The 12,015-nt window shown below is 44.2% G+C and overlaps 1 protein-coding gene across 1 annotated transcript; it reads left to right on the top strand.

Moving 5' to 3' along the window:
* The first annotated feature begins 6,548 nt into the window (after positions 1-6,548).
* On the top strand, positions 6,549-9,683 carry LOC109755723 (tobamovirus multiplication protein 2A). Its single transcript, XM_020314611.4, has 6 exons — positions 6,549-7,103; positions 7,521-7,620; positions 7,973-8,053; positions 8,133-8,237; positions 8,972-9,169; positions 9,251-9,683. Exons 1-6 carry the CDS (start codon positions 6,865-6,867, stop codon positions 9,335-9,337), a joined length of 810 nt encoding a protein of 269 aa, XP_020170200.1. The 5' UTR covers positions 6,549-6,864; the 3' UTR covers positions 9,338-9,683.
* Positions 9,684-12,015: the final 2,332 nt, after the last annotated feature.

Here is a 12,015-nt window from a genome sequence, read left to right as displayed (position 1 = left end):
CCTTGACGAACTCGGTACCTTCGTGCATATCAATCAAAGTATCCCAAATTTCATTTGCATTCCCAAGGCGGCTGATTTTGTTGAATTCTTCAGGGCACAATCCGTTGAAGAGGATATCGCAAGCTTGAGCATTGTATTGCAGCATCTTCAATTCTTCCACGGTTGCTTCACGATTCAGTTCTCTTCCATCGAAGAATTCACCTTGCAAGCCAATACACACAATAGCCCAAACAGCGGAGTTATGTCCAAGAATATGCATTTTCATTTTATGCTTCCAACTAGCAAAATTAGTACCATCAAAGTAAGGACCTCTACGGTGGTAATTTCCCTCACTAGACGCCATACTCTCCTAGGTTGTGAAACCAAGGCTATGATCACCAAAGCAATGGAAACAAGGCAAATGGAGACCAAATCTCTAATACCACTTGCAGGATCGAAAGTAGGTCTAGAGGGGGGTGATTAGACTACTTGACCAAATAAAAATCTAGCCTTTTCCCAATTTTAAGTCTTGGCAGATTTTAATAACTTAGCACAAGTCAAGCAATCAACCTACACATGCAATTCTAAGAGTATAGCAGCGGAATGTAAAATATTGCATATGAAGGTAAAGGGACGGGTTTGGAAAGGCAAACGCAATGTAGACACGGAGATTTTTGGCGTGGTTCCGATAGGTGGTGCTATCGTACATCCACGTTGATGAAGACTTCAACCCACAAAGGGTAACGGTTGCGCGAGTCCACGGAGGGCTCCACCCATGAAGGGTCCACAAAGAAGCAACCTTGTCTATCCCACCATGGCCATCGCCCACAAAGTACTTGCCTCACTTGGGTAGATCTTCACAAAGTAGGCGATCTCGTTGCCCTTACAAACTCCTTGGTTCAACTCCACAATCTTGATGGAGGCTCCCAAGTGACACCTAACCAATCTAGGAGACACCACTCTCCAAAAGGTAATACATGGTGTGTTGATGATGAACTCCTTGCTCTTGTGCTTCAAATGGTAGTCTCCCCAACACTCAACTCTCTCTCACAGATTTGGCTATGGTGGAAAGATGATTTGAGTGGAAAGCAACTTGGGGAAGGCTAGAGATCAAGATTCTTGTGGCTGGATTGGAATGTCTTGGTCTCAACACATGAGTAGGTGGTTCTCTCTCAGAAAATGTATGCTGGAAGTGTAGGCACGTTCTGATGGCTCTCTCATGGATGGAGAGGAGGGTGGAGGGGTATATATAGCCTCCACACAAAATCTAACCGTTACACACAATTGAGCCAACACGGTCAGACCGAATATATGAACTCGGTGAGACCAATTCAGTTCAAAATGTGAACGTTAGGCTTTTCGGTGGGACCGACATGATCAACTCGGTGGGACCGATGAGCTAGAGTTAGGGCAAACCACATCTCGGTTTGACCGATTACATAAACTCGGTGAGAGCGATTTCAGTAATAGGCTAACAGAGAGTTGGTCAAGCAAACTCGGTGGGATTGATCGCTCCTTTCGATGATACCGAAACGTTACGAAGGGAAACGGAGAGTTTGCACTGCGAACTCGGTGGGACCGATCGCTCACTTTGGTGAGACCGAAACGTTATGAAGGGAAACATAGAGTTTGCAATCCCATCTCGGTGAGACCGAGATCCCTATCGGTGAGACCGAACTGATTAGGGTTTCTGGCTATGGCTATGGCTATGTCAAGTGAACTCAGTGGCGCCGGATGAATCAAATCGGTGGGGCCGAGTTTGACTTTAGGTTTAGGACATATTTGGATTTGAGAAAGTGGTTGAGGGCTTTGGAGCATAACACTAAGCATTTTGAGTAAGTAGACCATTAAGCAACACCTCATCCCCTTTTAATAGTATTGGCTTTTCCTATGGACTCAATGTGATCTTGGATCACTAAAATAGAAATGAAGAGTCTTGAGCTTTTGCCAATATTTGTCCTTAGAATTTTAAGGGATCCACATATCTAGTCCATGTCATGCCAATCAGTGAACTTTCTGAAATAATCAACTTGAAAGGATATTAGTTCAATGAGCTATATGTTGTTATGAATTACCAAAACCACCCAGGGATTAGTTGCACTTTCAATGGGAGGTAGACTTCCATTCTATGCATTTGATATTGGAATTTTTCTATAACAATATTGGTAGCCTTGTCAAGCCTGACAGGGACCCAGATTAGATCAATGCATTTCTTGAGACCTACCGGCAGATTAAGGACAACGCCAAGCACGCCCAGCTCCATGGTGATCTCATTGAGCACTAGTGGCAATTGTATGGGAGGTAGACTCCCATTCTATTCATTTGATCTTATTTGTATTCATGTGTGATTTAAACAATTCTTTTCATCCCGGACCATTCGTTATTATTTTAATTATTTGCATTTGAACATTTATTGTAATTGAGATGATTATTGTATTGTGTGATGCTAAAACATTAATAAGTTTGATTTATATTTTCGTCAATATATAACTCAATATTCAATCAATATAACTCCAAGTTGTTAAGAATATGTTATTATATGTTTCCTGTATATTAATAACAATACGCAACTACACTAGATATATCGTTCAGAGGTACGGGAAATATAGCTCAATTTTAGGTGATGGTCAATATGTTATTGCACATGCAGTCATGATATTTGAGAGGGATTTTTTGTCCCAGAAGCGAGCAGGACCTTGAACAATGGAAAACCGAGCTTGCAATGCAATAAATCTCCTCTCAATATCTTTTCGGCATGCTTCTTGTGCTTGGGCATACATTTTCTTGCTTTTTGGCTCACTTATGATTTTCACAAATGTTGACCATGAAGGATAAATACCGTCGGCAAGATAATATCCCATGGTATAGTCATGTCCATTGATAGGGGTAGTTGCAAGTCCAAGCTTGTTCACTAGCAAGCCGATCAAAAAGATGTGATCTTTGCTATACATTGATATCATTGAGAGAACCTCGTAATCCAAAGAAGCAATGCAAAAAATCACAAGTCATGCGAAGCCACGACTTCGAGCACAAACGTGGGATTGCGTTTATGGCTGGTGTACTGCCCGACCCAAGCCGTACGACAATTCTTCCACCCCAAGCATGCCCAACCATCCTCTTGCTTTATTCATCGCCATCAACTTCTTTGTGTCCTCCTCAATTGGAGCTCGGAGATACTGGGACCAAAAACCCGGATCAAATCCTTGGCAAACACCGACACACATTTGAGCGCGGTATCTTCTCCAATAAGATACTCATCGGTGTAGTCAGCCGGGATGCCATATTCTATCACTCTCATTGCCGTCAATATCTTTTGGTACGAACTAAACCCCAGCAAATTGGCGGCATTCCTCCGGTGAATGAAAAATGACAGTTTGACTCGCAAGCTTCTACAATACGAAGAAAAAGAGATCTGCGCATTCATTAATGCCTATGGAAGAGGTGAGCCAGATAGGTCGGTACCTCAACGAAGTAATCTTTCATGAACATGGAATGATCGAGAGCTCAGTTGCGTGGAATGCAAAGACGACCAATCATCGATCATCGACGCTTCCTCTTCCTGCCGGCCTCAAATTTTCGGACGAGATGCAACAAGATGAGGTGATGACATTCTCGTCAAAAAGCATCTCTTCTATGTCGGAACCATTCGACTCTGATGACATCTAAGAAAAATAACCCGCGATTTAATCTAACATATTGCCCGTCACCTAAACTTAAAACGCATAGAAACCACTAGAGATTACCTTTGGCCTATAGCAAATCCGGGAAACTGATCTATCTTCCCCACCGCTAACCGGAAGCAACTCCACCGCCCCTACTTCCCCACGGCCCCAAAACCGTGGCACCGACATGTGCGGCGGCTGCGAGGATGATTCCGCGGCTCAATCGCAGTCGGAGCAGCTGGATCCACATGCAACGAGGCCCCACGCAAAGCTTCGGAGCGGATCCATGGCGGCAGCGGCCACGCACCCGCGGGAAAGATTGGCAATCCCCGAGCTCCAAAATTGATGGAGAAGATGCGACGAAGGGCGGCAAAACTATTTGACAGCACGGGGTGGCCGGGGACAGCAAGAATCCACTAGTAAATGCGGAGGCTGCAACGACAGAATGGATGGCGCAAGCTGAAATGTCTGCTCCCGCCAAGCTGCACGAGAGATAGAGGAAACGACAAAATGAAGGGGACTTGACATATGTGGCGGGAGGGCCGAAATATACATATCCCCTTAATTTCTTTTAGGACAGACCGTTTTACGGGACGTGCGTGCGACAATTTTTTTCTTGTCCCGTATATAATAATAATTATTACAGCGACTATTATTGCGGACAGGATGATTCATAGGATCTGCTAGAGATACTCTAACGCCACATGCCGCATCCCGAAAGATCGAATGGCCCTAATCATGATGCACTTCCAATCTCGAAGAGAGAACGCTTGGACCACCAGACTACTTTATTTATTTAATTTTAGGAAAAAACTAACGCCCACACGTGTGGTGTCTTGCACATCGCCCACACGCCTCCTTTACCACTTATTTTGCCACATATGAACAGATGACATCAGTAGGAATCTTTTTGGTTTTCGGCTTAAAAATATTTTATCTCCTAATTAAAAAATTGAATTAAAAATCCGTTTTCACCATTAAATCCGTCTCGACAAGATCTTCAAAACTAGACCCATGTTGATATGTTTCGACAAAAAAAAAAATTGCCCAAAAGTTGTCATGATGTTTACACTGTAGTTGACATAGTGGTTAAACTAAAGTTGCCATGTGGCAATTTCAGTTTGTAGAGCATGGCATTTTTAGTGTTTTGATTATGGCAACTCCAGTACTTTGACCATGAAAATTATTTTTTTATGAACCATGGCAATTTTAAGTGCATGTATCATGGCAATTTTAGTTTATGGTTCATGGCAAGTCTAGTTTCTTAATTCCCCGTTTTATAAATGTTAAAATTTACTTTTAAATGTAGAAGAAAATAGCTGAAATATATCATGTCAACTTCAGTGTAAACACCATGGCAATTAATATGCAATAGACATGACAACTTTTAGTAAAAAAATCGCCGAAATATATTGATATGCAAACTAGTTTCGAAGATCTCGTCGTGAGGAATTTAATGGTGAAAACGGATCTTCAATCGGATTTTTCATTTAAGAGATAAAACATTTTAAAAACTGAAAATTCAAAAAGATTCCTACATATATGCATGCGGTGACGTGACGCAGTCTGTGTGTTATAGAGTATGTGGACGGGTTTCGTTCCCACAACACGTGTGAGCGTTAGCATTGTCCTAATTTTATCAATTGTTGCCGTCGACAATGAAATCTTTCGAAAAAAGAATTTAGTATGCTTATCATGATGATCTCATCTCGCTGGTCATCTCATTACTTAGTTGCGTTTATTTCACATGCACGCATCCAAAGAGGATAAGCAGGAGACTTTTCGTGGACGGATCAAAGCCGCTAGGATACAAGTAAGCTATGGGTAGGCGCCGTCCATGTCGTCGTCTGTCACAGCATATCATCCATCTTGTGCGTTCCGTTTCACTGCTGGCGTGTCATCGAGCTGCATGTCTCCAAGAATGCAACGTACAATGAAAAGTTAGTACTAGTAACAACCAGAATAAATTACGTCCACCAAACTAATTTAGCTGTTTTCTTAATAGTACATCAATTTATACTCTAACCAATAATTCTTTAGTAGATTGAGTAATATATGTCCCTCGCAAAAAATAGATTGAGTAATATATGTACCTTTTCTTGGTGTCCATTTGTATCTGACTAGTGCGTCGAACCCTCCAATGCAATTTTCGTCTGCGTACAAACCAAATTAAACTTAAAAGGCCAGCGGGCGGACCTGCAGACGAGGGCCTTGTTCTCCACGATGGCGGCCTCTTGTAGGGCGGCGGTAGCAAGGGCGGCGGCGGCTGTGGCTTCCAGCTTGTCAGCCTGCACCTTCCTTTGGCTAGCCCTCTTGGCCGACTAAATAGTCCGTTGCGCGTCCATCAACTCCTTCTTCTTGGGCTGGGGCGTGTTTTTGAGGACGGCGCGGGGCTTGTCGATGGTGGTGGCGAGGCCGGCGACGGGTTTGGCGCGTTGGCCATGATGTGCGGACAGGAAAGCGAGCGGGTGGGAGGGTTTTGGGAAATGAAGGAAAATGAGGTGGATGTGCCACCAACTGGTGGGTCAGGAAGGACAAGGCCGGGCGTCGCGTGCGCCCGCTCCATGTCCATGTCGATACAAACCTGACTCAAATTTAGACCTGAAATGGATCGCGCATGGACAAAATACATATGCTCGTCCATTTACGTCGGCGCATTGGGCCGTCATTTTGTCCGTTTTAAGCCAAACAGACGCGCGTGGACAGTCGACATGTTGAAGTTGTTCTTACACCGAGGTGTCAAAGCCATGGTTATTAAGCTAGGTGCGTGTGATATATTTGTTCTCACGTTGTAACTTAGGGGCATATTTGCTATGGTAAATTACAAATCATATACGTAGAGACGTAGAGTACATAGCAGTTTAGGTAATTTAAGGCGACTGTCACACGGGTAACAGTTTCCGTTCGACTGTCACACGAGAAGGAGAGGGAGAAAGAGAGAGAGGCCGAAGGGGGCCCGAGAGAGAAAGAGAAACGCACGGCGCCCACTTCCTCCCGGAATTCTTTCTTTATCCATCGCGGGTGCACGAACCAAACATTCCAGTCGTCTGCCGGCAATTTCGATCCCCCCTCCCTCACGACTTCTCCTATCCCGGATCCATCGACAAAAGCAGGTTGGTCCGCAGCCGGGTCGGTCAAAGGCGCTCCGTCCCTGCCCGGAGTTGATGCGCGCCGCCGTCTGAATCTCTGCGCGAGGCAGGCCGGTCGACCGATCCATCCGGCCATGGCGTGCAGGGGCTTCTTCGAGTGCGTCCTCAAGCTGCTCAACCTCGTCCTCATGGCTGTCGGGCTGGCCATGGCGGGCTACGGCGCCTACCTGCTCGTGCTCTGGCTCCAGCTGCTGCCTCCGTCGCCGCCGGCGCCGCCTCCAAGCGGCGACCTAGTGCACCTTGGCCGGCCGATGCTTCTTCTTATTGACGTGTCTATCTCTGATGGGACCTCGGAGAAGCTCATCAGCGCATGGTGAGTCGTCTCTTGATCTCCTTGTGCTTGGATTCTCTGATGTGGTTATTATGGAACTCATGTGATTAACACTCCGCATCCTTCCTTAAATACTTGTAGTATCCATTTAATTGTACTTGTTATTTTCAAAGACTTAAATCGGATTACCGCAGAAAAATATCACTGCAATGAGGGTACTGTGCCCTGCTACTGATCTTAGTTTATGTATTTAATGTCAGTGATTGTTCTCGTCTATAGGATCTTCGTTCCGTATTGAGAATTGAATTGTCATAATTAAGAATTAGAATGGGTCTAGTTTATATGCAAGTGCTCATGCAGGGCTGAGAATATCTTTGTTTTTTAACCAAGGACTGAGAATGTCTTGCATTATGGATTTTCCTTTACCTACTTTTCCCACCTTTTTTATGTTCTCTGCAGGTTTATTTTTGCATTTATAGGCGTCGGTGTTATACTTTTCATTACCTCCATCTTCGGTTGTGCTGGAGCGTCAGCTAGGAGTGGATGCTGCTTATCCACTGTATCCTTAACATAGTTTCTGGAGATCCTTTTTATTTGTTTTCTTGCATGTCAATTTTGTATGAACTATCAAACAATAATACAATGAATCACTGTGTAACAAGGTATCAATCATAAAAAAAACATCTATATATATTCTTGTTCTTATGGAGATCAACATGTAATACGATGTGGGATATTATTTCTGATTAAGTAACATGAGACAAAATTTTATTGGATATTCATAGTATTATTAGTTCAGAAACAAATTACATGCAGTCTTATGTAAATGTTTTGCTTTACATTGTGTGATTGGTTTAGGATGCTGTTGGTAACAAATCTGCATGTTATGATTTCCTTGACATTCAGAAAAGTATTCATTCCTCATCATTTTGTTCATACTAGTAGAGCTTGCTGCAGGATGCTTCATTTTCTTTGACCATAGCTGGAAAGATGTTAGTAGGCCTCATCTCTTGTTTGTTTTTCATGATTGTTTCTCTGGGAACTTCGAGTTTATTCATTTTTATTGTGCAGGTAATTCCAGTTGATAAAACTGGTAACTTTGACATGATCTACAGTTTCCTGAAAGAAAATTGGAGAACCGCAAAATGGGTCGCACTTGGAGCTGTTGTGTTTGAGGTAAAAGCGGAACAATTTCCTTCGCTGTAATTTGATGAAGCATCTGTGAAACAACCTAGATTTATTATCTGTTCCAATAAAGTAACTTGTTATTGTGACACTTATAAATCTGGTCTAAATAAAGAACAACTGTTATATGCTTGTAATGTTGTGTCACACAATCCTAAGCTTATGCAGAGATAAATTTGTGATGCGGTAATACTGTTGTTTAGATAACAATCCTGTCTGTGACTCTGTTGCTTTATTATCCAGATCCTATGCATCTGACAAGAAACTGCAGCATCTGATTTTCCACATTAAGTATCAGTTTCTTAATATGTTTTGTGCAGCTTACCTGCAAAGGATATCATCACAAATCCCAACAAAAAAAATGTCGTGGTTCTAGCTGTACTAGCTGATATCAAGGCTTGCTAGCTTAGACAGCAAAATCAACAGAATATGTTGTAATCTGTAAAATGACAGGTCTTACTGATGACTTGTTAATTTTTCACACTATATATTCCATACTAACATGTGCGCAGCCCTGGGTATGCATTTTCGTGAAAGAAGTGGTAGCTGTTGTTATCTTTTTTACTCAATGTGCACATCTCTCATCATGCCATACTTAAGTTGCTCCAATATCTTTGAGATAAAAACTACCAGAAAAGTGAAATCCTGTGATCAGATTTGATGCTCTAGATCAGTAACAATAGGCTAAAACATCCGATGGTTTCTCACTAGCACCATCTTTGCAGGCACTGTTGTTCACTGTAGCCCTCATAGTGCAGTCAGGCAATCAAGATGATTATGACAGTGATGATGAGTACATTGGCCCGAGGTCCGGAGTCCGTCAGCCATTGGTGAATAAGCAAACTGCTACCGATCCCAGGGTGCCCAATCTTGACTACCGTCCAATCAGGAACGATGCATGGAGCCAAAGAATGAGAGACAAGGTATAACACTGCTGATCCTTATTACTACTACTAGTATCTCAGTGCAAATGCTTTTAGTTTTAACTCCTTGTGTTGTGGCAGTATGGGGTGGATTCCTTTGATCCAAACAGGTTTCAACAGGCGACGATATCTCCCGCAGAACAAAGAAACAGATGCACAATCCTCTGATGCTTGGTCGATGCAGTTCAGTACCGGTCTCCGAATTTACAGCCAGCTGTGCAATAACATCGACTCGCATGTAGCATGTGGCTGGGTGATCTGATGTTTCCAAGTTGTGTTGGATGTGGCGAGCCCTTGCAATCGCCCGTCGTAGTTCTTTCATTTACATAGTCAGAAATCTCTGCATCTTTCAGTCTTTGCAATAATTGAACTTAATTTTGGCCATATCATTTACATAGTCAGAAATCTCTGCATCTTTCAGTCTTTGCAATAATTGAACTTAATTTTGGCCATACAGGACATTCTGTTGTGTACACGTTCCCGTGGAACCTTATATGGAAGTTCAATCTGTGAACCGATTTGCATTGTGCAGTGAAGCGTTTTTGAGCTCCGTGGGTTTATTTATTTGTGTTACGCAAGGTAGAGTATTGTGTTTGAGCGCCTTTTTTTTTATTACGGCGCTATCCAAAACCGTCAGGCTTTGTTCGGTTACGCCCTAGGGGGCATGTAATCGGTCACAGTGCTATACAAAATCGATCACACCCACACCTGGCCGTGCCGTTAAGCGTTCCCATCCTGATTCACTGCCCATCGACATCTTTGAGTAGTTGTGTCTGCCTCACATGCCACCACAGCAGCGCCGCTGCCGTAGCATCATGGCCGTCACCCACCGGCACGGTCGTTCCCATTGCTGTTGTGCCGCCGGCGCCACCGTCGTTGCCGCAACTAATCTACCCTCAAACCACACCGAACGTCAGGTCTTGGTCCATGATGATCTCTAGCAGCCGAGCAGGAGAATCACGCAGGGACAACCCTAATTATAGTTTTCTTTTCTCGTCTTTTCGATTGTATTCATATGCCTTCTCTCTCTGTTACGTTACCTGAGCAAATGAACCAAACAAAATCATCAAAAGTCCCATTACAGCCGCAATGCGGGGTAAACTCGTTAGGGCAGGGCCGGGCCGGCAAAATCCGAGGCCCTGTGCAAAACTAAAAAATGGGGCCCTATCTAAAAAAATGAACTAACGAGCAATTATAGTATATATCTCGCAGAAAAAAAATGTAATGTATATAATATATAATATAAAGTCTAAATCACCTAATTTTGGGTCCTGTGATCTTTAACCGATGATGTAAGAAGTAAGAACAAGTCTTTAACAATTAATGATCCCTGCCAATACTTCTTTACCTAATATTAAAGGACGGAAGCTTTCATAGTTCTCCATACGTTGTTCCTTTATATCCGTTGATTTTATGTTACCCATAAAGATGGATGGTTGAGATTTAAAAGTAGATCGACATAAATTAAATTTTGGATATCTACTACAGCCCACGTACTAGAATAGTATGGGCATACATGATGCATTGGGCCTCGCACTGAGAGATACGCGTTATGAGAGAAAAACGTACGAGAGAACGGGCATGGGCATATCTCCTCCTGAACACGTACGGCCGCCACCGTGAATCCCACCTCCATGCCGCGGCTGCCTAGCTCTTGCTCGCCTGGGCTTGCTTGGATGGGCCACGGCGAGGCGCCGGTCCCCCTGCTCACTCCCAGGACGATGCTGACACGCACGGCTGGGCGCGCGACGATGCGAAGCCCTCCTCTACAGCGTCTCGGCAGAGTGCCCCTAGGTCGCAGATCGTCCTCCTCGGACCTCGGCGGCACCTCCGCGAACGCGTCTCCGCCGCCGCCTCCGTGCAGCTGCTCGTGCGCTTAACACTGCCATCGCCTATGAGTGTGCGTACGGCGTACCCTTCAATCCTCTTTCGCAAATCCATAGATCATGATCTGAGCATCCATGGATGGTAGATGCAGCGGGAATATTTACGGGGTGAGGGGTTGTGAGGGGAGGAGCCCTACGACGACCTTGACGCCAGTTGCCATGACCACGACCACTGTGTCGACGTGAAAGGTGTTGAACCAACCACATATTCCGCCTCAGGAATCAGAAACAACCGTACGCGCCGCCGTGAACAACCATACATTACATCCTGATGTTACGACAAGCGAATTCGTATGAGGAAGCCGTGGGTGGAGTGCTGTGGCTAAGAACTTCAAAATCTGCAAGCTCTACTCTACTCTGCTATTTGGTAACTATTGGCAATCAACGGCTGCATGGTTCACCGTTTACATAGTCTCTATTGGAAGCACCAGTATGAATCGATGTGCTTATGCCCATCTGTTGCTCTTTGATCAATTGTGTGTGGTTGGTTCATTTACAGCCATTGTGCAAATCCTGGTGCATTCTGCGTCGCTGTGGGATGTGTCGCCGACGGAATTGGCGTTCATGTGGCCGGTGCACCTGGGGGTATGACAGACACAACGGTCAGTTAATTGCAGCCTGATGCATTTACTAGCTATTTGCCGTTGCGACTATGTGGCGAACACCTAAGAGGAGAAGCGAGAAGCTTAAGAGGTGAGAAGTACCTACTTGCTGCATGCTTCACCATTGCTGGGCACAGAAAAGAGATACGGAGATATTAAATCAAGGGGTGTCAGAACATACGGTGCTGCCTGCTGACATTGTGCTATTGCATCGCCTGAACCAGGGAAGAAAAAAGAGGAGAGAGGTAACAAAATGTGGGAAAGAGGAAAATTAGTTGTTGTTGCATTTTCGACAAGCTTCATCATATTCAGCATCCACGCTTCAAAAGTAACGTTCTTACGTAGTCCTAACAGATTG

The sequence above is a fragment of the Aegilops tauschii genome, chromosome 7 (assembly GCF_002575655.3).
Source record: "Aegilops tauschii subsp. strangulata cultivar AL8/78 chromosome 7, Aet v6.0, whole genome shotgun sequence".
NCBI lineage: Eukaryota > Viridiplantae > Streptophyta > Magnoliopsida > Poales > Poaceae > Aegilops > Aegilops tauschii.
Note: the sequence above shows the minus strand (reverse complement) of the source record. Positions and strands in the feature narration are given on the sequence as shown.